This window comes from Catharus ustulatus, chromosome 27 (genome assembly GCF_009819885.2).
Source record: "Catharus ustulatus isolate bCatUst1 chromosome 27, bCatUst1.pri.v2, whole genome shotgun sequence".
Classification (NCBI taxonomy): Eukaryota; Metazoa; Chordata; class Aves; order Passeriformes; family Turdidae; genus Catharus; species Catharus ustulatus.
Genome location: NC_046247.1, coordinates 4,671,912 through 4,697,726, shown reverse-complemented (window position 1 = coordinate 4,697,726; position 25,815 = coordinate 4,671,912). Strand labels below are relative to the sequence as shown.

Below are 25,815 nucleotides of genomic sequence, written 5' to 3'. Positions count from 1 at the left end.
TCACCATTTTTTGTGTAAAAATCTTTCAAGTTAGGGCCTGAACCCCACAAACCAGTCAGGGAACAAGCTCCATTCATGTTGTCCTTTCAGTTTCCCAAGCTGATGAGGAAGTTGGAGTAACCAAGGCTGGTTGGATCACCCTTGCATGTACCCATTGTGGGCCAGGTTCTGTGGAAACACAAGCATATCCTTGCCCCCAGCTTAATAATGAAAAGGGACCTTTCCATTTTCCACTTTCAAGATTGTTAACAAATACTTAAGCTTTTTCTAGGTGAGTTTGCAATCCCCTGAAATGGCACGTGGACTGGGGTTGAGTCATTCTGAACACGGTTCAAAAGCTGGAGATACGTATAGGGCTTTTTGCAATCGTTTGTGGGGTGTATACCCCATCCTTACACTCCCCCTTTTTTGACAACATCGACTTCAGAGCACTATGGGCCCATTCACTTGCAAGGAGTTTCTCTCCTCTGTCTGTCCCCAGTTCCTTCCTCATCCGTTAGCACGGCCCGGAACGTGTTGGTGTCCTCCAGCAGCGCCCCGGGACTGCTCGGAGCTTGGCTTCTGCTTGTTCACGGCTTTTCCTTTGAGTTTGCTCTCGGACTGCCGGAGCTCCGGGTTCTGGTCGCTGCTGCTGGTGCTGTGGTCTCCTCTCGTTGCAGAACTCCCCTCTGCCTGCTGCTGCCGCGGGTTCTGCGTGTCCCGCTGGTGGCCGCGACCGCCCGGCCTGTCACTGGGGTTCTTCCCGTGTGAGTGCTCCCCGCTCCTGTCCCGGTCCCCGCTCCTGTCCCGGTCCCTGCACCTGTCCCGGTCCTCGCTCCTGTCCCGGTCCCCGCTGCTGTCCCGCCAGTGCTCCTACTCTGTGGATGTCTCCGCGTTCCGCTGCCACAGCGATAATCCCGCTCCTGCTCCACTCCTCTGGCGCTGCGCTGCGGGCTGTGCCCGCGGCTCCATCCCCCGCTCTCCGTGTCACCGGAACTGAGGGAATGACGAAACCTTTCCAACAACATTTTTAGTGTTAAAGAATCAAGGCATTACTTTGCTTCTGGCCAGGATGTGTAGCAGAAATAATTTCATCCACACACAGGCCGGATGTGCAGAGGAAATAATTGAGACGTAAGTTTTATTAGGTTTTTAGCATATTTTATACAGTGAAAACCTCATAGAAATTCATTGATGTAATGTTTGTTGGTTCCAGGTTATGTAGCTCTTAGTATCTGGTTTCCTGCTGGTTACAGATCTCTTTGCCTCCGGTGTGAATTAGGTCATTATCTCTCTTTCCCAGGCCAGGTGTCTCCGGCCATGCCGGGGGTGTTGCTTGGAGTTGACATTCCCTTAGTGGCCCTTGATGGCTGTTTCCTCTTTTGTATCTTCTGTGCTGCTCCCAGTCTGTTGAGACGTTAAACTCAGCAGGCCTCACCTGGTGGAACAAGGTCTTGGAAAAAAACCCCAGCTGCCCTGTTTTACTTTTTCCTTCCCTTCATTCAGTTCCCCTCCAAAATATCTCCTGTTGCAAGAGATGAACCAAGTGTTGTGGTGGGTGTGGGGATTGCCTGGAAGGGAGAGGCAAAAGCTTGGACTGAGGTGTTGGAGTCTTGGGGTTGGGAGGGAGAATGCTGGAATGCATGTTGGCTCCCATGGGTTGCTGGTGAATAGTGACCAGGTTGGGGGGGCTTGTGGAGCTGGGACCCCCCTGCCCTGCATGGCTGCGCACAGAGTTAATAAATATTGGTGCATAGTGGTGGTTATGGGGCTTTCTGTCCTCCATCACCACCTTGTGAAAACAGAAGTACTGTAAAGAAGTTTCTGGGTTTCCCTTGAGATGTTTCTTCAGCAAAGCTGACACTATGTTTTGTTGATTCATTTTCTGTTTAAATATACACCCAAAAAGGGGTTTGTGTTTTAAATATATGTTCCCCCAAGTCAGTTGTTGCTGGATGGAATCAGTAAGAGACACAGAGAATGACTGTGACAGCAAACTGTGAATTCAAGGAGAGTGATTGTGAGGGCCCAGACACCAGCCTGTATCAGAGCCACACTGAACCAGGAGCTGCCCTTGAGCTCTTGAATTTGCTCAGAAGCTGCTGGAAGGGGAGGTCAGGCCTTGGTGCTGTGGGATGAACCTGTGGAACAGGGCGATTCTTTGCTGGAGTGAGCAGGTGCCCGTGTAAACTGTGTGGGTTTAAGGTGTTACCTCTGCTCACTGGATTCAGGTTCTCCTTCCTTCTCTTCATTTTTACTTGAAAAATTGCTTCTAAATAATCCAGTGAAGCTTCTGTCAGTGCCATGTGCAGGGCCCACAGAGCTGATGCTGGAAGAGCATCAGCCTGTCCCTTCATGCTCAGAGAAAGGGAAGGTGCACTGAGGTGTATGGGCTCGGCCTAGGTCAGGCTGAATTTTCAGCTGGCTTTTCGCCAGCTTTTCTGTCCTTCAAGCACTTTACACAAAGAACAGTGCCCCAGAGCTCATGATCCTGCCAGACACATGCAGTGCTTAAACGGTTTTAAATCTCTTCTGGGGGTGGAGACAGCTCGTTTGTATCTCTGCATGTGACTCATAAAGTAATGGGACTTCTGGTTATAGTCGGAAAACTCCATTTCAATGCCTGTTACTCTAATACCCTTCTCATCTCCAGCCTGTGTTCCTCCTAATCCAGCACTACCACTGCTGCAGCCGCAGCATGATGAGTTGTAAGTGGAAATTTCATTCCCATAGCCTCTGCAGCTTACTGTTTTAATGAATGGGGTAGAATCATGCTAATTATTTGCCACACAATCAGTGATCTTAATGAAGTAAGACTTAAACAGATTCAATGGGATGTTTTGAAATCAGTTTTCTGAAAAGAACCATTGGTTTCATGCTTTTTTTTTAAATGCTGTAGTAAAAGGTGTTCACTGCCCTGGGTCCTCTGCCTGAAGCATTATCACGTTCCTGTGACAATCCCAGATTCCTGCTGGGAGAGGGACTGGCTCTTGGTTCTCACCCACTGAATGCACTAAAGTCTCTATTCAAAGTGATTAATCGGGGTTTCTGCATGAGTTAAACAAGCAGTTGGCTCTGTGCTCACTGCTCTGATGTTGGGCCAGTGCTAGGGGGGACTGTCCTCCTCAGCTGCTGCAGGATTTTGGGGGCTGTCCCCATGTCCCCTCTCCTGCCGTGTCCCCGACCCCGTGTCATAGTGGCAGCACGGCCTGATCACATCCTCAGTGCCACAGCAGCAAAACCGGGCGAGATGTGTAACTGCTGAACTGAATCACTCCAAAGTGGTAATTGGTTACTTTAACTCAGCTTCCACCAAAGACTCTTGTGCTAGGGAGTTGAATTTTTGTGGGTTTTTGTTTCGTTCCTCACAGTTTTAAATCCATGCATTCGAGCACACTGACAGACCCCAAAGCATTTTTACAGTAGCGTCATGATACTGCTCCAGTTCTGAAACACATTACTGAAACCTGATCAGCTGCATTAGCATTTCTAGAAATAACCCACAGCCTGTAGTTTCTGTTGTAGGTGGGTAAATACCCTCACATACACCTAGAAATGCTCCCTGTGAAGTTGAAAGCATAATGTTGATCAGTGTTCCTGCTCCCTTGCCTCCAGCGGGATGGGGTGGGAGGGCAGGGGGCTCGCTCTAGTGTGGGATGCAGCAGGTGAAGCACCCCACACACTGAGTCTGGTGGTGGGAGAAAATCCTTTGTGTCCACGAGGAGCCGGAGCTGGGGGTGTCCGTGGTGCCCACAGTGACTTGTGTTCCCTTCCCAGTCCCCTCTGTCACCCCTGCCTGGCAGATCCCTGGGCTCAAGTTTTGCACTCCCATTGGGATCATCGTGGGTTCCTGGTAATCATGAAGAAATGTTCCACTTGTAAACTTATGTACATTTTATTAAAACTGTATCTGATGACAACCACTGTCTCCATTGTGCCTTTCTTCTCCCCTCCCCACGGAAAATATTTTTGCTGGATACAGGGAATCTGGGTTTTAATGAGTTCTTCCTATCGAAGTGCTGAACTAGGTTTGGCCTTGCTGTTTTACCTGGCAGCTGTAAAGTTAAACTGCTCTTGCTGTTTTAAGCAGAAGGTATTTCAGGTGATATCCAGTTTATGTTCCAGAGAGAATCTTCCCATCCACAGCAGGACAGAGCTGCTGCTCCTCAGCAGTTTTAGTGCAGGGCTGGTGACCAGGAGATGTGGAGGCTGAGTGCTGATTAAACTGTTTTTTGCTATCATTCAGCTGCCAAGCCTCTCTAAGTGCAAAATATTATTTGGGCTTTGCTGCACTTCTTAATTTCATTTCTGCAATGGTGTAAATGTCCATTGAGAGAGACTTTGTGCTGCCTTCTGGCTGTGCACAACTCCCTGACAGGAGGGGACAGCCGGGGGGTCGGGAACGGCCTCAGGCTGGGCCAGGGGAGCTCAGGGTGGAAACTGGGAAAATTCCTTCCTGGGAAGGGCTGCTCAGCCCTGGCGCAAGCTGAGCCCCCATCGGGGGGGATTTAACAGCCGTGTAGGTGTGGCACAGGGCACAGGGCCAGCGGCGGCCCCGGCAGGGCCCGAGCTCGTTCCGCTCGATCGCCTCGGCCATGGCCGCTGCTCTCCTCAGGCGCTGCCGCCAGGGGGCGCTGCCGTGCCCGGGCGGCGTCGGGCGCGGCCCCGGGGAGCCAAAATGGCGGCGGCGCGGCGGCTGTGCATGGCGGCGGGGCTGGGCAGGCGGTAGGTGAGCGCGGGGCCCGCGGCTCCCGCTGCCCCGCACGGCTTTTTTTCCGCAGGGAGCTCGGCATATTCCTGGAAGGGGCCCCTCCCGCCCCTTCCCCGCGTGACTGAAAGAGGGCCGCGTCGCACTTAGCGGCACCGCGACCTCCAGCGCCGTCCTGGGTGCTCCTTGCTCTCCCCCTTCCTTTCTCCACTGCCAACAGGGGTGACGCTTCTTCCTGGCTGTTTCTCCTTCTCAGCCCTTTTCCAGCCGCGAGCTGGTAGTTCTCCCCGATACGCAGCTGCTGAGTGCTCACCCCTGCACACCCGGGAGAGCCGTGAGGGGAAATTCCCCCCACACCCGCCTCAGGACCTGCACCGAGGGGCAATTCCCTTCACATGTGCTCTGGATCTGCACCCAGGGGCAATTCCCTTCACATGTGCTCAGGACCTGCACCGAGGGGCAATTCCCTTCACATGTGCTCAGGACCTGCACCGAGGGGCAATTCCCCCCACACACCCGGCTCAGGCCCTGCACTCAGGTGTAATTCCCCCCACACACATGGCTCAGGACAGTGCAGGGATTAATTCCCCTCACATGTGCTCAGGACCCTGCAATGAGGGGTAATTCTGCACCCCAACGTGTGCACATTATCAAGCAGTGAGGAGCTGTTACACCTTCCCCCCCCCCTTCCAATTCCTGTAGCTTCACGGCCATGAAATAACAAGAAATTCCTGCCCCACAATTTGATCAAGATCAAGGAATAAGGAGGAATTTAGAGGACTCTGTAAAATAGGATATAATCATTATTAGCAAAAGGGAACTTCCAGGGGCCTTCTTTATACATCCTGTTGTGGTTTCTACCTGCTCCCGAGCCCACAGAAGTAAGCAAGTGATATCATTTGGACCTTTTCTGTGTCCTGGTGCTCATGGCAGGGATGATCATTTAATGAGACAGAGCTTCTTTTCTGTTCCGTGTTTGGTGCTTCTGGGCCTGTGTTCAGTGCTTGTGTTCTGGTTTATGACCCCCAGAGAGAGCCAGACTCTTATTGAACAGCCCTGCAGATGGTATTTACTGTGTTTATCAGTTTTCCTCCTATTTAGCTGATAAGGAGGAGAGGAACTAGATAATAGTTGATCCTTGGTATGTAATAGTTTATCTGTGATGTGAGGTGGGTTTTGTTTTCATTTTCTAATATTCACTTTGCTTTGAAATACCCTGATGCTGTTGGCTGTGCACATAGTTACAGAAATCAGGTATTCACAGCTGTGAAACTGATGCCTGTTACTCCATCACTCTGTCTTGCTTTTCTTTTTAATGTTTTTTTCTCTCCCCTTTACCTTTGTCTGAGCCAATGACACCACCCCAGGTGTGTCTTGCTGAGTCCTGGGGCAGCTAAAAGCATCTGCAATACTATTTCTTTGGGACAGTGCAAATGTGGAATTTGGGAATTGTCAGTAAAGTTGTTTTCCTCTAGGTTCTGTCATGTGCTGTTAAAAGATCATAATCTGACAACTCGACAGCCTTTCCACCAGCTTCTGCAAAAAACACCATCTCTTCCATCTGCAGCATGGCATCGTGCAGGTAAATCCCAGTTAAAAATTAACAGATGAGCACATTGTGGGTTTTTATGTTCCATGGTAATGCTGAAAGTTTGCTGTTCATTCTGAGGATGATGCTTTTGACTAAATAAAAGTTAGCAGAAGAAGTTAAGCCAGGGTTCCTTTTATCCTCCTGGGAGATGATGTGCCCTGTAGCTCTGGGGTTGTGTTTCTGGGCTGCAGTTCTCTGGGCTTGTTGAATTATCAGGACTTGACTTTCATTTAAGCTCCTTAGGTTTGATTATGTTACTTTTCTTCTTTGTTCTTGTCTTTGCAGTAAGAAGCATGTTTATTCAAACTCAGGACACACCAAATCCAAATAGCTTGAAATTTATTCCAGGAAGGGAAGTGCTGGAGTCGAGGACTATGGAGTTTTCCACCCCAGCTGCAGCCTATTGCTCACCTTTAGCAAGGTATTATTAAATACATTATGTTTTGTTAGCGCCTTGGTCTGGGCTCTGTGTCTACAGCTGATGTTTTTAAGCACAACTTCTGATCATTCTGCTCCTCCTTTGGAGCGTCTTGGTTGGATTTGAGATTTAGTGCTGCCTAAGGTGAAAGCTGGGAAGGTTGTAGCTGCAGCTTTTGTGTGTACTCATCACAGCTCTGGCATGGCTGGAGGTGCCGTGGTCTGGTTCCTGCAGTTGGGCTGAGAGGGGTTACAAAGTATTTGTGAGCAGTTGCTGCATCATCAGCGAGACCTCTGTCCCTGATTTCTCAAATTAATCCCCTCAGAACACTCTTTGTTCAAGTAGTTACTTGGAAATCATGTAACTGTTTAGAGTTGGGAAGCAGTCAGTGAATAGCCCCCAAATACTCTGAAATAAATGCAGCAGCTTGCTTTGGCAGGTGTTGAGACCGCCCTGAACTTCAAAACCAGAGGATTTTTCCTTCACTAAAGATTTATGCTTCACTCAAAGAAAGGTCACTGTTCTGGGCTGGATCTGTAACAGGTCTTGAGGATGCAGCTTTCAGTAATCTAAATGCACTGTCTGGAGTAAGAATCAGTTCTTGGCATAGAAGGGGTTTGGAGCACCAGGATGAGTCTCTGGGAATATTTGGAGGCACTCATTTTGTGTCACTGCTTTCACATCAGTTTGAAAATAAACTCTCTGTGTTCTGTGGGTGGAAGGGCTTTGGGCAGGGGGTGAGACCTAGAGATGCTGCAGTGGCTACCCCTGGAGATCCAGGCAGCTTTGGGTACCTTGGCAGAATTCTGTGTAAAAGCAGAAGCTGTGTGCCGTGGCATTCCCTCCAGGAGCTGGGTGGTTATCAAACATGCAGCTCTGATGTTTCCAGAGGTCTCTTGCATGGCTTTTTGAGAGCAAACAGGATCTTTGCAGGCAGAGCTCTGTGACTTGCAGTAATAAATCCAATGTGAAAGGTTTTTGAGGTCATCACAAGGTGTTAGCAGAGTGCTGAAACTGTAGGATCTCATTGTGCCAAGGTGCATCAGGTTGCAGAGTGAAGTTGACCGTCACAAAGTGGCTTTGTGTTGTCACCTGTCTGCAGATAGACATTTTTATCCAAGATGGTGTGTGTGCTGCAGTGTGTGCAGTGCAGGCCAGCTTGGTTGTGTGTATTGTGCAGCATCATGGGAAAAACTGTCTGGTCTGTGTGCCACTGAACCCAGATTATGGTTTTTGTAAGTGGGATGACTTTGTTTTAAAAGGGAATAGAATTCCCTTTTAAATATAATTTGGAATAAAAATTTCCAAAGAATTAACAAAAGCTCCCTAGGGGAGAGGGAGGGAAGAGAATTATTTAATTATTTCAGATGGTTTGGAGCACTTGCATAATTCCATGGTTTAAGTCTTTTCAAAATCCAGTTGATTTAGCAATGTAAATGCTCAATGCACATACTTCTCTTTCATGTGTAGAAATTCTTTCAAGTGGGTATTGTGAAATCACCTTTATAATTTTCCATTACACATACTTTTGTGGTAAGATTTCTGATTCTCTCATTCATTGCATTTTTTATGTTTTCCCCCCATAATTACAAAAAACACTCTTACAGCCTTACGTTGTATTTACCTACAAGTTCACCACAGTTTTAATTTTTTTTTTCTGTAGATGAAATTGTTGGGTTAACCATATTGTTAATTGTTAAAACTCAGTTTGTCAGATTGGGTGCATTTTTGCCCATTTCTCCCCCTTGTTTCTTTAACAGACAGTTATTCCGGATTGAAGGAGTTAAAAGTGTTTTCTTTGGGCCAGACTTCATCACTATCACCAAGGTAAGCAGAGCAGGGATTCAACTGTACTCAAAGATGAGCTGGAAATGACCACAGAGCAGATCCAGCCAGGCTCTCAGACAGGCTCAGTGGAAGTTCCAGAGAAGTGAGCACAAGTGCCCAAAGGGAGCTCCTTTAATACAAAAGAAAATAACTTCAGGGAATGGTGAATTGGTAAATTGAAAATCTTGAGTCTCTGAAACAGTTGATAAAAATATCTATTGAATAATAACATATTTTGGAGACTTTCACACCTTTTTAGCTAATATTTTAAAAGCACTTGCTTGGCTTGCAAACAAGGAGACCCTTCTTTACATGTCCCAATCTGAGTCTGACTGAGTCTCTGGCAAAGCTGGACTTGACAGAACATGGAGTCCATCTGTGCATTAAATGTGAGAGTCCATGATGGCATTTTTAATATAAGAATCTCTAATGTAGCAGCAGCAGGCAGGTACTCTTCTTCATTCTTTTTTCCCCCTTCTGGTTCTAACAGGAGAGTGAAGACCTGGATTGGAACTTGCTGAAACCAGATATTTATGCAACCATAATGGATTTCTTTGCCTCTGGCTTACCTGTAGTTACTGATGAGGCACCTAGGACAGATACAGGTAAATCAAATCTTTGGGGAGAGGCCAAGGTATGCCTTTGGGTTTAGCTTTTGTGACATCCAGAAGAGCTTCCACTCCTCCCTCAGAAAAGCATGCGGGAGAGTTTAAATTTAAAACCTATTAAGATGAACGCAGGCAGGAATTTGCAGCCTGGAATTCTCTCAGTGTTCTGACTTGCACGTTTTTCTTTTCCCAAGCTGCTTCGGAAGAAGATGATGAAGTTGTACTGATGATTAAGGAACTGCTGGATACAAGAATCAGGTGAACAGGGAACATTGCTACTGGATGAGCGAGTTAGTCTTGGGGTATGGGTTTATTTAGGGAACAGTGCATTTTTCTTTGGGATTGTGATTCCATGGTTCAGCATCTGATGTGGAGGGGTTCAAGTGCAGAACTGGCCAGAGCTGGGAATGCTGTTCAGTTGAAAATTCTCTCTCTGGTTTTGCTGTTGAAGCTCCTGTCCTGAGCAGAGTCCTTTGCTGAGTGGATTCAGAACAGGGTTCTCCCTCCACAGTGCCTTGGACAGGTCCATGGCTTTAACTGGCTGCTTTAAGGGGTGGAAACAGCACAGGCTTTGCTTTTACAGACACCTTTTTCTCTCTCTGTTTCATTTCAGTTAAAATTGGTTTTGTCCTTCCTTTCCAAGTATTGCAAAGCAGTTTATACTCCAAAGGAAGATTTTCTAGTGGAAAATCCTTGCCCTCAATGCATTTTGGCTTTGCACTCCTTTGTGATTTTATTGGTGCTTTCACATAGCTTGAATTTAGAAACTGGTGGTAACTAATGAAGTCTCAAGAGTGGCTGTGGATCATGTTGTTTACCTGAAGAGTATTTTTGTGCTCATTAATTGCCTTCCAAGGTGAACTGAAAGCAATAAGCAACTTGACATTTGAGGTGCAGGGGAAGATGTCTGATGTGTTTGTGATATCTGATGGTGACATCTTCCCCAGCTCACAAACTGCAGGAAACAGAAACTATCTCAGAGCAGACACATGGTGCTGGTTAATTTTCCTGAAAAAGCAAGTAAAGTAGAAATAAGCTTGAACATCTTTCACAAACATTTGTACTAAGTGTTGAAAGCAGAAGCTAACTACAATGTTGGATAAAGCTGTGACAGAAATGTTCATGCTCCTGCTGGGTACCTGGTAGTTTAACCTCCCTGGGGTATGTCAGTCCTTGATTTCCCAGGGGTCTTTTGTAACAGGCACAGAATTTCTGACCAGAATTCTGGTTTTCCCACCTTTTCATTTCTCTAATTTCCTCCCCCTGTACCCATCAGTACACCAAGAAGCTGTTGATGAGAATAGCAGCAGTTCTGTATCTCCCTTCATTTTATAGCAGGGCATTCTCAGAAGTTATCCATAAATCAGGTTACACATAGAGCATTTATTGTCCAGCAAATCAAAATTAAATGCAGAGAAGTTGTCAGAAGGTGCAGGATGGAGGGAATGTACATCTGGAAGGTCCTGTAGTTTGTCAAAAAGTTAATTCAAGTAAGAAAAATGGTATTTTAAATCATGATCTTTGGCTTTCTGGAATGGAGATAATTTGCTGCGGTGCGTTTATAAATGTGTCAGGTTCACAGACTTTTCTGTTAGGACTGTAGCTCTCAGAGAGTTATTTTGGAAATCAGTATAAAGAGCTTCTGTTTGAGTAACTTGATGGTTTTAAGTTGGTCTGGAAAAATGTTGCTATGGGGACAGAGTTACAATGCTGGGCATTTGTGGCTGGCAGAGGGAAAGCAGGCTGCAGAAATGCTCGTGGCACTGGGGTGAGCTTATCGGGAGCTGGTTCCTTCACCCCTGAGCAGGTTTCAGCTTTTATAGCTGGAGCTGTTTTCTGTCCTGCATAAATTGTGGAGAACTGTATTTATTTATGGAAGCTGGGGTTCTTATCACAGGTGACAGCTGCACTGCAGCCGTGGGGGGACACGCCCCTGATATACTGGCAGTAACTGAGGTAATGATTGCGTGTGGAGAGAGCCTCCAGGCAAGCCAGGGTGTCTGTGCAGGCTGAGCTCTGCTCCAGGGTGTTCACTCTCTACCCTAAAATTTCAGTGATACCTTCATACACTGCTGCATTCATTGCAAAAATGGTTTGCCTACTGTCCCCCAGAAAAAGTTTCTATGGTAGATAGTCCTGCAAAGCAGGAGTTGTTGGAAATGTGAACCAGGTGGTTGTAGAGAAATAGTGACTAAAACCTTCTATTTTGACAATTTTTTGTCAGTATTAAATATTGTTTTACTGAGAGTTTCTGGAAGGATCCATATTTCAGCTCCACAACCTTTAAGTTGAGTATTGTGTTCCCTCAGGCCCACAGTGCAAGAAGATGGTGGTGATGTTATTTACAAAGGCTTTGAGGACGGGATTGTGCAGCTGAAGCTGCAGGGGTCGTGCACCAGCTGTCCCAGTTCCATCATCACCCTCAAGAACGGGATCCAGAACATGCTTCAGTTCTACATCCCTGATGTGGAAGGCGTTGAGCAGGTGGGTCAGGGAGAGATCACAGAGGGTTTCTTTGTCCTTTTCCAGCAGGAGCAGGTTGGCAGTTAGGGAAAAGCAGGGATGCTTAGATGCAGGTTTTCCAAGTCGGCAGCTGTATCTTGGCAAAGATCAGGAGCTCGGCAGGGAGTCCATGGGCTGGGACTGCCTGGGAACAGCCCTGGGGGTTGTGGGTGCCAGGCTGGCCTGAGCAGCAGCAGTGGCCCTGGGGCAGGGCTGGCTGATGGTGTTGGCAGCAGGGGAGGCTGCTGACCCTTGCTGGATTCCCCACAGCGTGCCACAACCCTCCTCTGCCGAGGAGCCCAGAGCTGGACACACTTGGTTGCTGATACCTTTGTGCTTTGGTGATAAAAAGCAATGAGCTTTGTCCCCTGAAATGCAAAATCTTTGGCTTTCTCATGAAATACCTGTTCTCTGGAGCAATTGTTTTCATGGCCTTTGTGGCAACTTGGCCAACTCCAGTAGTTAAAACTTGTTTCCTCCTGGCATTTTGGATTGCCAGTTTTTCTTGCACTCCTCCTGAGCCCGTTGTCATTCAGTGGTGTGGAATAACTGCTGTTCTCCTTGGGCCCAGCAGGGATTTAATGTAATAAATCCTGCAGGACTGAGAGCTTAAACTGTTTATCTAAACTACTTCTGGATTTGATTTCAGGTTGTTGACGACGATGATGACGTGGAGAAAGAAGCAAATTCTACTTGAGCTTCGTCATCTGTGGCCAAATAAACATTTACCTCCTGGTGTATGTAAACCATCTTTGTCCTGAGGAACAATCAAATCTGCCTTGTCAGAAAAATAGCTGTACTTACTGTGAGAATGTACCATCACTTCAAGCAGTTCATCCACTAATTTATTAAATGCCCTGTATTACAAAAAAATTGTTTTGCTCTACTTTGTGCTATGTCTTTAGAAAGAAATGGTGGGCTCAGAAAACAGTGATGCATTTCTTTATTGTTTTTTCTTACAGAAACTTCAATACTGAAAAAAAAGAGAAGGCAGAAGTTCCTTGGCTTTTTTGTGCTGTAGGAATATTAGATGTTTATTCTTCCAGCTTGTGGGACTGACAGAACTCTCTGCCCTTACTCTGTAAATGGGAGCTTCAGGAACGTTAATTTTATCAAGTCTTGTTAAAAAGCTGCTGATTCCTACCAAATTTGTATGTGTGAAAGATAACCTATAACATCAGCTGTTCATTTTGGGGGCGTAACACTGCCATGGCTTGTGGAAAGTTGCCTCCTTGCTCTTTACTGTGCAAATCATAGCAACAGAAACAAAAAACTTTTGTTATAAAAATCATATCTTCTAAAGTAAATGTTGGAAAGGAATGATCCTTATCAGCTTCAGTAAGTAGAGAGACTAATTAGCTCATTTAGCAGTAAAATCGTTCAGCCACCATTAATGTTCTGTTTAAACATGCATGATTTCTCAGCAGCAGGAGGAAGGTGTGCAGTGCTGGTGGGCACGGATCGCCTGTGCAGGGTGGAGGAGGGAAGGAGGGACTGTGTTTGTGTTTGCTCCTGCCATATCCTGTTTGCTCTCCAGCCTTGTACTTGGCTGCCTCTGTGGGAGACGTGGCAGAGCAGGCTCCTTCCAGTCCTGACACTGGGGCAGAGAAGTGTTTGCTGTTCTGACACACAGAACATACATAGTGTTTGCTGTTGAAATATATAAATGGGGCTTTGCAGTGGCTGTGTTTACTTCTGTGTGGAGGGATGGTTTCTTCCCAGTGTGCCTGGCTTTAGCAGAGGGCTTTGTGACCAGGAATTCTGTTCCTTCTTTGTACTAAACCATGGACCTGAGTTGTGGTCCTTGTTTGGCGTATGATTGGCTTGACAGCCTCTGGTGTGTTCCCCTTTCATTCCTTGCCAGTGTAATTATTCCACCGAGTCCCTAAACAAGATCAGTTCATTTGCTAGAGAATCTCCTCTATAGCACCACATCAGCATGTGGTAACCATAGACTACCTCTTATTTGCTAGAAATTTGAAAATAAATATTTTAGCTAAATACTTATTCAGCTTTCAGTGATAACCCCCAGTTTTGTTTGAATTACCCTCTCAGGATCTGGAAATCAGTGTGAAATTACCCCGTTTTCCTTTACAGCAAGTGTAAAACATGCCCTGTCCTGATTCTTTCATGTGCCCTAACGTTGTGGGTTGTTTTCTGTGCATTTTAAGGAAATATTTCTCTATTGACTTTTTAATGTAATATAAAGTTGAATGAATGGTATTTTTCTTAAGGCATTGCTGTGTTTTGTAGCCTTAGGCTTTTAATAAGTTTCCAAGCAGGGTTTGGTGGGGGTGGCTGCAGACAGACAGCAGCACTGAGCTCTCCAGCTGCAGGGATGTCACGCCTCGGTTAGTCATGACTGTCCCAGTTTGCTTTGCAGATTCATCTTAATGGTTTCTTTCTCCTGCTTCTGAATGGGTGCTGTTATAGAACAGCCAGAGTGAGAAACCAGAGGCCAGGCCGCTGGGCTGGGAAGGATGCAGCCCGTGTCACGGGCTCCGGGAGCAGCCTTGGGCGCTCACCCCGTGATCCCCAGGCGCTGAGTGCTGCGGAGAGGCCTAGGGATGATCCTGTGGGAGCCGCTCCTGCCTGGCGTCGGCGGGAATTATCGGGGGGAGCATCTCCCCTCCGCTGTCCGGGCTTGGGGATTACCAGGAAGGATCTGGGAACGGGGCTCCCCCCGGCCCGGCTCTGGGGGCTGGGAATCACCGAAGGCTCAGGGAAAGCGCCCATCCCCGTGTCCCGGGCGTGTTTCCGCCGCCCGGCCCCGCGGCGGACGCGGCCCCGGCAGCGGCTGCCACGTCCCGGGCCGGGCGGGGCGGCGGCGGCGGCGCGGCCAATGGCGGGCGCGGGCCGGGCCGGGGCGGGCCGGGGCCTGCGCCGGGCCTGGCGCGAGGGGCGCGGCCCCGGCGCCACAGACAGCGCGGCTGCGGAGCGGGACGCACCATGTGCGGTGAGCACGGGGCCGGGGGCACCACGGGGCCCGGGCCGGCCCCGAGCCGGCGGGAGGAGCCGCCCCGGCCCGGCGCTGTGAGAGCGCGGCGCGGCCCCGGCCGGGCAGGGACGGAGGGCGAGAGGCGGCCCGGCCCCGTTATCCCGAATAGCGCGCGGAGGCGGCTCGCACCGCGTTAGCGACTGAAAGGGCGAATTGTCGCCAGACTGCCAGGGATGTGGCGGCAGCAGACAAAGGGCCGGTGTCCCGGGCTGTGCCGGCGGGGTTGGCTCGGCGCTGCCGGGGACAGACACCCTGCCCGGGCCCGGGGGAATCCCGCTGTGGCTGCCCGCGGGGGGCACAGGGCGCTGCCGGGCCCTGGCTCCGGTCCTATCGCAGCCGCCACTCCCACTCCGGGTGCCAGCGGTGGAGGTGTTTCTTAGGCGTTACAACTCCCGGTAACTTGTTTGCCGCAGGTCGGTCCGGGCTGGCTCTGCTGGGCTGGGGACAGAGGGGCCGCGGGTCCGGCCTGGCCCGGCTGTGCCGGGACCGTGCCCCGAGCTCGGCCCAAGGCCGGGGTGAGCTCGGGCCGGGGCTGGTTCTGGTTCTCCTCTCGCCGCCGTGCCTTGCACTCCGCTTCCCGTGGCAATAGAGCCACCCTGCTTCATCCTTGCACGCAGGAATGTAATTTATCCTTTCTCTTCCTCTTCCTATCCCGCCGTCTTCATGTTTTTCCATGGAAATTTATGCAACAGCGATCTGTTGGTTTTTCCTATCTTCTTTCCTCACTACCTTTTTTTTTTTTCCTCTTCCTGTATTTTTGTGTCCAAAATTATGCTCTCGGCGAGACTGTGGGTTCTGCACTTAATGTGCAAGTTGCCATTTCTCTCATTGTTTCTGTGGGATGGAACTGGCATTGCCTTCAAGCTGTCAAGTTGTGGAGTGCTGTGGAGAACCAGTCAGAGACTTATACCTCAGCTCACATTTAACACCGTGTTAATTCGCGTTGAAAGTACAAAGCGGAGCAAAGCTAAGAATAGAAAGGATAATTATTATTATAAATAGCTTGCTGCAAGAATAGGGATGGTTTTGGTGCCTCGAGCTTGCCTTATTTGAGGTCCGGCTTTTGAAATGTGCGATATTAACATTGTGCTCTTTGTCTTTTCTGCCGTGGTAAGCCCTGAAAACACTGGGCAGTTCCTCAGCTGTGTTCAGGATTTAACGTGTTTCTCCCCTTTTTGATACAGGTGAAATTCTTCTTGAATACTGAAACATTTTTTGGAAAGAGTGAGAAAAGCTCTGGGGGTTACAGTCTCTGTGGTTGAGTGTTGCTCTGGGAGTCGGAGGTGTATCCTGGAGTGAGAGTGGCTTATCTCTCCTCACCAAAGGAAACCAGGAGGGTTGCTGGTTTGTCTGGAGCAGAGGGCCCTGATTTCCCAGGCTGTGGCAGCTGCAGAGCTGGTGTGGTGTTTGAGCCCTCAGACACAACATTTGTCATGGAATTGTGGGTGAGGATGGATAAACATGGCTTTAACCTGATGGGTGCCCATCCGCGTTCAGAGTTTTATCCAATTCACACAGAAACGTGGTTGTTGAGGTGGGTTTTAAAAGAAAGAAATGTGACAGTACTGCTATCATTACCTAAATTCTCAGATACCTTAGTCTATCACACTGAAGGGAGAGAGTTTCAGCAGCTTCCAGACGAATTGTCAACACAGTGTTCTCAGCCTGGTGTTCGGGTTTGTGACTTTATGAAGTCCCATGTTCTGATGGGCAAGTAAAGGAAAGGAACCTCAAAGTCCAGTGCCTTGGTGTCTGCTATGGATACTGTTTAGGTGTGCTGGGAGTTTGTTTCTAATAGTGAAAATAAGGTTTGTCCTTGGTTGTGTGTTAGACACTTGCAGTTTGAACACCTGGCCAGCTATGAGGTGGGTGTGCTTTGGTCCGAATGCACCAAACCAGTTCAATGAAATAGCTCAGGAAACAGGTTTGTCAAGGTAGCCAGGCTCCACAGACTGTTCTGTGAATCAGTAAACTTGTCCTATGGCATGGCTGATTTTAATGACAAAAAGGGACTGTAGAATTCAGGTCTTGGACTGTAGAATTCAGATCTTGGTTTACTAGTGGTTACTGAAGATAAAAATGGGCTTAGGAAAGGTGTGGAGTTTCTAGTTCTGGGGTTACATGTACGTCAGGGGGGCCATACAGCACTTGCACATCTGTTCTACCTGGTGTCTGCCTTTGAGTGGAGCATGGAGCAGTGGCTGTGGCCCAGAGGGAGCCCCTGGAATTGCTGCTCTGGATGTTTATTTTTAGCTGGAGAGGGAGCTGTGTGCGTGGGCAGCGAGAGAAGTGTCCAGTGGATCCCCACAGAGTGGATATTGTTCTCTTTTGCTTTTTTACCAGCCTGGAGGTGATGAATTGAGTGTCAGCTGTCCCCTGGGCAGCTCCCAGACATAACAGTGACAGTGATCTTGGGTCTGACCTTGTACTCCTCAGACTGGGCAGGAAAAGGGATGTTTTGGACTGCAGGGACGGGCACCTCCCTGAACCGCAGGGCAGCAGCAACAGCAGCTCCTCCAGTGGGGCTAAGCAGCAATTCTGGGATAAAGGATTCCTTGGAATTTCCAGATGGATGTACTGATAGCAAGGTCTATGGAAATGAGGTAACAGTAATAGGAAAAGGAATTTGGAAGTAAACCCAGCCTGAAGGCTTTTCTACTTTTGTAGGAAAGGGATAACAAAAAGCAATTCCTTCATGTATCTTGGGACATTTATCATTTCATTTCATTTGTCTGTGAACGTGCCATGAAACTAAGGAACCTGAGCTCCAAAAAAGTCACGGGAAAAATAAAGTTCTCAGAAAAAGTATTGTGACTGTCAGCTTTAGAAATCAGTAATGTCCATTTGTTGAAAATGCTATTCTGTTAAAATTACCAGCTCTTTATAGGGAATTCTTTACATAGCTGATGTTAAGAAGGCCTAGGATTTATGCTCAAGTATTAAAAATCAGCTCTGTGAGAGAGTTGAGTGTCAGAAGCAGCTGAAGGAGTGTTCTGGTGGTTCCCCAGGTAAGGTGTTTAAGCCAAACCTCCAAGAAAGGAAATGTTTCATATTCTAGATTATATTGTTCAAGGTATTTCACTTGAGAGAAATGCACAGAGAACTTATTACTATGGATTTTAGTGTGATTCAAGAGTTGTCTGATAAGCTGACATGCTTTGAATTGGTCTTTCCAGTCCATACCTGCAAAGTCCTGTATCAGGTTAATAGCTGAAACATTTCATTATTCTGTGAAGTGTCACTGCTGTTCCAGTTCTGAATTGCATTGGTATCAAGTGCTGAGGTGTCAGTGTGTTCCAGACAGGGGTGTTGTGTTTTCTGAGGTTGTCAGGTAGGAATTCCTGCAGTGTCCTTGCTGCTCTGCTCTTGCAGCTGGGAATTCACGATAACCGGTTCTGGATGAGAAGGAAGTTCCCGGGGTTGGTTTTTTTGTGTCACATGTATTTCACCTCAAACAATGCCAGCTCAGGGCTGGTTAAGGCAGAGTCATTAAATGTCATTATAGATCCTGGTTTTCTGGAGTGCTTCCTGGTGCAGGCTCTTTCTGCAGTGTTACAGAGTTTTATATGTATTTGTGATGTTGTTGCTGGAAGCATTCTGTGGAAGTGCACTGAAACCAAAACTCCTTTTTTTGGAGGGCCTGAAACCTGAAACCCCTGGTGGGCTGATTTGGGGAACACTCTGCTCAAGGTTTTTACACTTTCAGCACCTGGCACAGGGCACTGTGGCTCAGAGGAAAACGTGTCCCTGGTGTGGGACAAAACCCTGTTCTGAGCTGAGCTGGGACGTGGAGTTGGGAACTGTACTTAAAATTGGAAGTGCTTACAGGGTGTGATTGCTCAGGTATTCCTGGATGATCTGTTTTCCACATGGGGATTCAAACTTTCTCCAGCTGTGGAGTATTACATCACTACAGGATGTTTGTAAAGGGGAAAATGGAACACATTTGTAAATATTTCCAATAAATGAAATTTGCTTACACATGATAAGTATCACAAATGGGTGATAAGCCTTCAAATATTGAATTTTAGCCTGCAGAGTAGTAAGTCATGCATTTAAGAAGACTTGTGTTCTTTTACAGGGGCCTTATTGTCTCAGCTTTTACTTTAATGATTCATCATTTATGCATATTCTATTTTTATTTCATTTTTTACTGTTTTCTCCAAGGTGAGTTTTAAAGGTCCCTGTCTTACTTGCCTTCTCATTTGTAAAATGTGTTGCCCACAGATGAGTTCTTAGAATTTGATTTTCCCAGTGGCATCTCCATTATCATTGTAGCTATTTTCCTCTCAGGATCTAAAAGCTGAACTGAATCGAAACTGAATCTCCCAAAGTCTGTTTTTTGGAAGAGCATTATTTGTTTGTATTTGCAATTTTTTTTTTCTGGTTTCCTTAGTTTTTGTAGTCTCTGTTTTCTGAGAAGCACTGAATTCCTTGAGTTGTTTTTTTTTGGGAGGGTTGAGGCTTTTTTTTTTTTGTGGCATTCTCCTAGTCTTGGATTCAGTTTTTTTTCCACAGGCCTCATGAATAATCTTAATATATTTGTGCTGTAATTAATAGCTGTTTCCAGTGCCTGAGACAAATGCCAAGTTGGCTCCTTTCTGGATGGGTGTTTGGTGTTTGTTTGCAGTACAGGCAGGGATAAACACTCTGGTTTTCCCTCTCCTCCCAGCTGTGCCACCCCTCCCTATGGGGAGGCCACTGCCACTCTGTATTTTGTTGTGCACTGCCAGCATTTGGGATCTGGGAGGAGGAGTCAGGGTTTGGGCTGTTGGTTGGGGGTTTTTAGTTCAGGTGTGACTGAACTTGCAGAAATCTGCAGGGAAAACAACATCCCAAGTCACTGTGTGTTTTGGGCTCAGATATAAGAAAGATGTCCAAAGCCAGCCCTTGTGGAGGGAGCCAGTTCTCGGGGCAGAATAAGCTGCAGTCCTTGTGCCAGAAGCCATCCTGTGATCCTGGAGCATTCCCTAACACCTTTTATCCGTTGATCCCTGCCATCCCATGGTCCTGGAACATTCCCTCACACCCCTCATCCCTGCCATCCCTTGTTCCCAGTCCATTCCCTGACACCCTTTATCCCTTTATTCCTGCCATCCTGTGATCCCAGTCCATTCCCTCACACCCCTCATCCCTGCCATCCTAAGCAACAATTCCTCTTCCTTTGCAACCTACAGGAAAAAGAACTCCATTAGTTTGGGAGTCTTAGTTTGCATGAGTGAAATGATATTTTACTTAGTCTGTAGGAGGAACTTGGAAGAAGCTATTGGAGGAAGAGCTTTTTCTCTGGTGGTTCTTAGCCCCACGTTAGGGAACCTCAGCTTGTTCACCTGCAGGGATAAGTTTCCTGTGTCCTGTGTTGTCTCCTGGCAGCTCATCCTGTTGTGTAGGTCTACCTTACAGGGAAATCTCTTCTCCTGTCGTGCTGGGTTGCTTTCAGTGTTTTTGGACAGTTTTGATCTCTTGACTGTCAGTGATGTCTTTGCTGAGCCTTGGTTGGGGCAGGCCGAGCTGGGAGTGCATTGGGAGCCTGGTGCTCACACAAGCTTCCCCAGCTGTGATTTTAGTGTGAGATGGTTCTCTTTTCCCCACACAGGCATCTTTGCTTACCTGAACTACCATGTGCCCCGGACAAGGCGGGAGATCCTGGAGACCCTCATCAAGGGGCTGCAGCGCCTGGAGTACCGGGGCTATGACTCTGCAGGTACCTCTCTCTGAGCTCTTGGCAATCTGGGCTTGAACTGATGGCTTTTTTGAACACAGACTGGATGTGCCTGTGGTCAGAGGTTTGGATTAACTTCAATATACAAATTTCTATAAGCATTCTTGATTTTTTTCCCCTACGGCTTTAAAAAATACTGTGAAGGTGACAGAAGGAAGACTTAGTTCTAATCTAAGGGGTTTCTTGCCTTTATGGGGCAGGCCAGCTTTTGGAGAAAGGGCTCAGGAAGAATCAAAAAGGGCAGAATTTGTTTACATAAAATACTGTAATGACTTCTGCACTTGACCCTCTTTCTCCATGTTCCATGGGGGGGTTTAGGTGTGGGACTGGACGGCGGAAATGACAAAGACTGGGAAGCCAATGCTTGCAAAATCCACATTATCAAACAGACGGGGAAAGTGAAGGCTCTGGATGAAGAGGTTCACAGTAGGTATCTCCCTTTCCTCCTCTCACCTGGTTTGTGTTTTGAATATCACCTGTTTTATCCACAAACACAAATTTCCCATTAATTTGTGTGTAAAGAGCCAGAGGTGTAAACGCTCAGGGATGAGCTGTGAAGATCATCCCTGTGATCTTGGTGATCCTGTGGCTGCTGGTGTGAAGTTACAGAGAAATTCTGATTTTTCCAAGACAAAGGGGCTGCATCCTACTAAAGTAAAATAGACCCAAAATACATAATGGAAAACAGACTCCAAAAAGAAAAACTTCAAAACAAACAACTGAAAAATTCCTTGAGATGGGTATAGAGGAGTTAACAGGTGATAATTGTCAAGATCTAGAGCTTGGGCAGAAGGAGACATGCTGTAGGAACATCCCTAGCTGGGTTCTAAATGTTCCTGTGCAAGGCTTGTCCCAGCTGGAGCCGTCTGTCCCATGGGGCTGGGCTCTTCAGTGGCTCCAGGAGGGCACTGTTGTGTGTCCCTGTCACACTGATGGGACTGCAGGCACTGAGGGCTTCTGCATCTCTTTCTGTTCCCTTTATTCATTAAATCTGAGCTCAATGCAAAGATGCACAAAGTTGTTAGGAGTTTAACTCTGAGGGCTGGGAGAGATGCTTTTCAGAACAGTCAGGATCTCAGCTTCACATTCAGAAGCTGCTGTGTTGGTGTAATTCAAGTCTTTCTAACCCATTGTTGTGTTTGCCTGAGGTGCAGAGTGCTGAGTGTCCCAGAGGGGGGTAGGTCAGTCTAATCTTAGTGTGAGCCAGGAGCCAGAAAGCCCAGACGAGTTGGGATTTGTGGTACAGAAATAGGAGATGGACAGAGGGTTTCTGAAGGGAAGTTTAAGTTTGCCTGCTCAAGAAACAGGATAGACATTGTGGAAACACTTGTGAAGTAAGAGGAGTATTTTTTTTCCAAAGTCTGCTTGTGGTAGACTTTGGAGAGACAGGGGATAGGGATACATGAATAACTATGGTGGTGTGCAGGCTCAGCCAAGGGTGACAGGATGGCAAGGAGCACCCTTGAGGGACAGCTCAGGGTTAGATTCTTCCTTAAAGGTTGCTTTTTGTTTTGGCAGAGCAAGGAATGCAGGGCTGTTTTCTGTGTGCATCTGCCCTGCCCTGCCCTGAAATCCCTTGAGGTTTTGGTCAGCCTTCTAAAGGTCTTTTCCAGCCTTGACAGCTCTGTGATTCTGTGTCCTGTGGGATTTGCTGGCCTTGTCAGCATTGCTGTCCTGACCTGGGGTATGGACAACTCCTCAGGACTAAAACTTTCTGCTGCAGAGCAACAGGACATGGACCTGGACATCGAGTTTGACGTTCACCTGGGGATTGCCCACACGCGCTGGGCCACGCATGGCGAGCCCAAGCCTGTCAACAGCCACCCTCAGCGCTCAGACAAGAACAATGGTCAGTTCCTGCCTTCCTCAGCTCCTGGAGCCTTGGAGAGCACTCCTGTCCCCTCTGTGTCCTGGGAGGGGGGGCTGGACACAGGCACTGGGATTGTTTGGGCCATGGTGCTGAGCCCAGTTGTGGTGAAGCTGCAGGGCTTGGGCTTGGCTTCTAGCCATGGGGAAGTGAGGGATCCCAGGAGGGCTGGGGTGGGTACCCAGGGCTGGGCTGAGTGTGTGGGCACAGAGCAAAGAGGAGAAGACAGAAGGAAATGGGACAGTGAGAATTTCTGTGACTATTCTATGAAATGGAATTTTGTAAACTTTTTTCCCTGAATCCCTGCTTTAGGGAAAGGGGTTGAAGTGCCTGGGGCTGTCACAGTGTGGGCTGTGGCTGCCCAGGGGACAGCAGTGCTCAGCTGGGAGCTGCAGCAGCATGGAGTTCATTGCTCCCAGCAGGATGGAAACTGCAAGTGCTCAGGTGCCTGCAGAGGCTTTGCAGGGTCTGGGTCGCCCTGGTGCCACCCAGGTCACTGTTATCCCCCCAATCCCAGCCTTGCCAGGGGGGCAGAGCAGGGAATGGCAGCAGGAGGTGAAATGTGCTTTATTCTGCTGAGGGTCTGTCCTTCAGTGACATGAGTGAGTTGTGCTGCCAGGCTGGGGCTGGCCTGGGGCTCAGGGCCTTTCCTCTGTCCCCAGAGTTCATCGTCATCCACAACGGCATCATCACAAACTACAAGGACCTGCAGAAATTCCTGGTGAGTGAGCCCTGGGGGGTGAGACCCTCCCTCTTTTCCCACTCCCCTTTGCTCTCACACCTTTCCCAGCTCGCTCCTCCTCTTGTATTCTCACTCTTATTTCCTGTATGCATTTCCTGCTTGCCCTGTTCCTTCACTCACGTTCCACTCACTCTTCACTCATCTCTGACAGTGATTTCCCACTCACATTACCTCTCGCCTCCATTCATGCTCCTCCACTCATATTTTTGCACTCCCCCCATATTTGCACTCCCACTCCTTCCCTTGCATTCACAGACCCCCATTGTGTGAGTACATTCTCACATTTACATCCCCCATTCCCTCCCTACCTCACTCCCACTCCCCACATTCCCCCACTCCCATTCTGACATTCACACCTCCCATCCTCATCTCCCACTTCTTCTCCCACTGAGATTTTCCCACTCAAACCCCCTCCCTGTGTCCCTCCCACCCCAACTCCCCCTCACATTCTCACACTCACTCCTTTACTCTCTCACACTCCTCCACTCTCCTCACACTCCCACTCACTACCCTCTCCTCCTCTCCTCATACTCTTCCAATTTAAGAGGCAGGAGGGGTGGAATCAAAGTGTGAGAAGAGGAAAAGCAGAGCGAAGGTTGGGGAAAAAAGAGGGAAAAAGAGTAAGAACAACTGCAGTATGGAAGGGTAAAAGGAAAGGAAAGAAGGAGAGGTAGGAAAGGAAAGGAGCAGGAAAAAGAAAAGGCAAGAAAAAGGGAAAGATGAGGGAGGAAGGCAGGAGCAAGGAAAAGCATGGGAAAAAGAGGGAAGAAAAAGTTAAAGGCAAGGTGAAGGAAAGGCAGTAATAAAACCAAAGAAAGTAAAGGTGGGAAGGAAGGGCAGGAGGGCAAAGCAAGGTGGAAGGGGAGGCAGAGGGCTGCTCACCCACATGGGCTGTCCCTGCAGGAGAGCAAGGGCTACGACTTCGAGTCGGAGACGGACACGGAGAGCATCGTCAAGCTGGTCAAGTACATGTACGACAACCGCGACAGCGACGACATCAGCTTCTCCACGCTGGTGGAGAGGGTCATCCAGCAGCTGGTAATGTGTGGGCTCAGAGGGATGGGCACAGTGGGACAGGCAGCCCACCCCAGAATAGTCCCTGCAGCACCAACCATGCCACTGCTGTAGTGTACTCACGTGCTAGGGCATGGCTTTGTCTCCCCACCCCTGACTGCTCATCTCAGGTGTTTGGTTTTCTTCAACACTTGGCAGTATTCATCTGGGAAATGTCTCAGTCCTTGGGCAGCACCTGGAGGCTGCCAGCCCCTGGCTGAGTGGTGGGAGCAGGGAGAGGGCTGGCCTGGGAGAGTCTGTGCTGCTTCCAGTCCTTCCCAAAGCTCCATCCGGGTTTGCTGCTGACCCCTGGTGGGAGCTGCTCTGCCTCCACTGCCTGGTTGTGTACAGGAGCTGCTTCAGCTGAGTTTTCACTGCTTTGCTTGCCAGGAGCTGTTGTAGCAGCAGCCCAAGAACTCGTGTTGCTAGCAGGTTGTGGCACCTCACCTGAGCGAACACCCTCAAGTTTTAGTGCTTCTTTTAGCAGATCTTTGTCTCTGTAGGCCCCCTCACTGCACCCTGAGATACAGCAGAAGCCACTTGGATAACCAAGGGAGTCTGAGTGTCTCTCCAGGGGTTCAGGAGACTCATTCCCAGGCTCAGGGGAGGGATGTCTTTCCAGGATGGGAGGCTGGAGCCTACAGGCAGTTTTGGAAACATCTCTGAGACCTCTTTGGTGTCTGTTCTGTGTCCACAGAAACACAGGACCTGTTTCTGTGCTGGGAACACTGAAACAGGGCCGGGACTTCAGCTGAAGGAATAAATAGTTTGTTTCTCTTGTTGCAGGAAGGTGCTTTTGCCCTTGTGTTCAAGAGTGTTCATTACCCTGGGCAAGCAGTTGGTACCAGGTGAGTGTTGTCATGGGAAGGAACATTCTTGCACCCTGTCACTTGTTTTTGTGCCCCCAAGTTGGAAGAGTGAGTAGAGATTGTTCTCATCACCCTGTATATGCTGGGGAGAGGGTGGTTGTTGTTTTTCATTTCCTTTCTCTGGTTTTCCATCTATCATAACAGAAAGTTTGCAGAAATATTTTTGAAATTTCTTATTGACCAGCTGTACCACACCTGGTCTGGAACAGCTTTGTTTTGGATTTGAAAGGAGATGATTTTACCTTTTCCTTTGTTCTTGGCCTTGTGACCGCACTTGGACAAGTCCTCCACTTGGCCTGGAATTTGTTCAGGTTTCCTATCCCACTTTTAAACACCAGCATCAGCTGGGGTGGTCTCACCAGGGTTGAACTTCAGTGCCAAACCTGTTTGTACATATGTGCAGTGAGGAACAGTCCCTGTTCAGGTGTGCAGTGACTCTGGAGAAGTTTGTCTGACCCTGGTGCAGGTTCCTCACGATTATCCTTTATCCCACAATTCTTTCTGTGTTTGCAGCAGTAGCAGCTGCTCTGAGAGGCTCTATCTGTGTCCTGGTGCAGCTGAGCTGCTGCTGGGGGGGCAGGACCCGTGGGTGGGGGTGTCCCCAGGAGCTGAGGCTGTCCTGTGTCCCTGTCCCTGCAGGCGAGGCAGCCCCCTGCTCATCGGTGTGCGCAGCGAGCACAAGCTCTCCACTGACCACATCCCCATCCTGTACCGCACAGGTGAGTGGGAAGCAGCTCCCCTGGGGCTCCAGGGCCTGAGCACACCCAGCTGTGTGCTCTGAAATGCAGCTGCAAATTGGAAATAAAACCATTGTGAGAGATGGTTTTTAAAAGCGGGTTTTAACCACGTATTTTACCCACCATGTAACTCAAGTTGGCCTCTAGTGTTGTAATCAAAGCTTTAATGTCCAATTATTGCAAGGAAAATACAT

General features: G+C 48.4%; 2 protein-coding genes across 2 annotated transcripts in view; both read left to right on the top strand.

Annotated features, from left to right (window-relative positions):
• The first annotated feature begins 4,640 nt into the window (after window positions 1-4,640).
• NFU1 (NFU1 iron-sulfur cluster scaffold) lies at window positions 4,641-12,805 on the top strand. Its single transcript, XM_033081432.1, has 8 exons — window positions 4,641-4,704; window positions 6,163-6,269; window positions 6,564-6,699; window positions 8,457-8,523; window positions 9,014-9,128; window positions 9,326-9,389; window positions 11,441-11,615; window positions 12,283-12,805. Exons 1-8 carry the CDS (start codon window positions 4,658-4,660, stop codon window positions 12,328-12,330), a joined length of 759 nt encoding a protein of 252 aa, XP_032937323.1. The 5' UTR covers window positions 4,641-4,657; the 3' UTR covers window positions 12,331-12,805.
• A 1,705-nt stretch (window positions 12,806-14,510) lies between these two features.
• Window positions 14,511-25,815, top strand: part of GFPT1 (glutamine--fructose-6-phosphate transaminase 1) — a 28,270-nt gene continuing 16,965 nt past the window's right edge. The window contains exons 1-8 of the mRNA XM_033081116.2: window positions 14,511-14,589; window positions 20,228-20,335; window positions 20,672-20,779; window positions 22,077-22,202; window positions 22,883-22,941; window positions 23,866-24,000; window positions 24,802-24,863; window positions 25,524-25,603. Coding sequence (XP_032937007.1) covers window positions 14,583-14,589; window positions 20,228-20,335; window positions 20,672-20,779; window positions 22,077-22,202; window positions 22,883-22,941; window positions 23,866-24,000; window positions 24,802-24,863; window positions 25,524-25,603 — 685 coding nt within the window. The 5' untranslated portion in view covers window positions 14,511-14,582. The remainder of the gene's footprint in view (window positions 14,590-20,227; window positions 20,336-20,671; window positions 20,780-22,076; window positions 22,203-22,882; window positions 22,942-23,865; window positions 24,001-24,801; window positions 24,864-25,523; window positions 25,604-25,815) is intronic.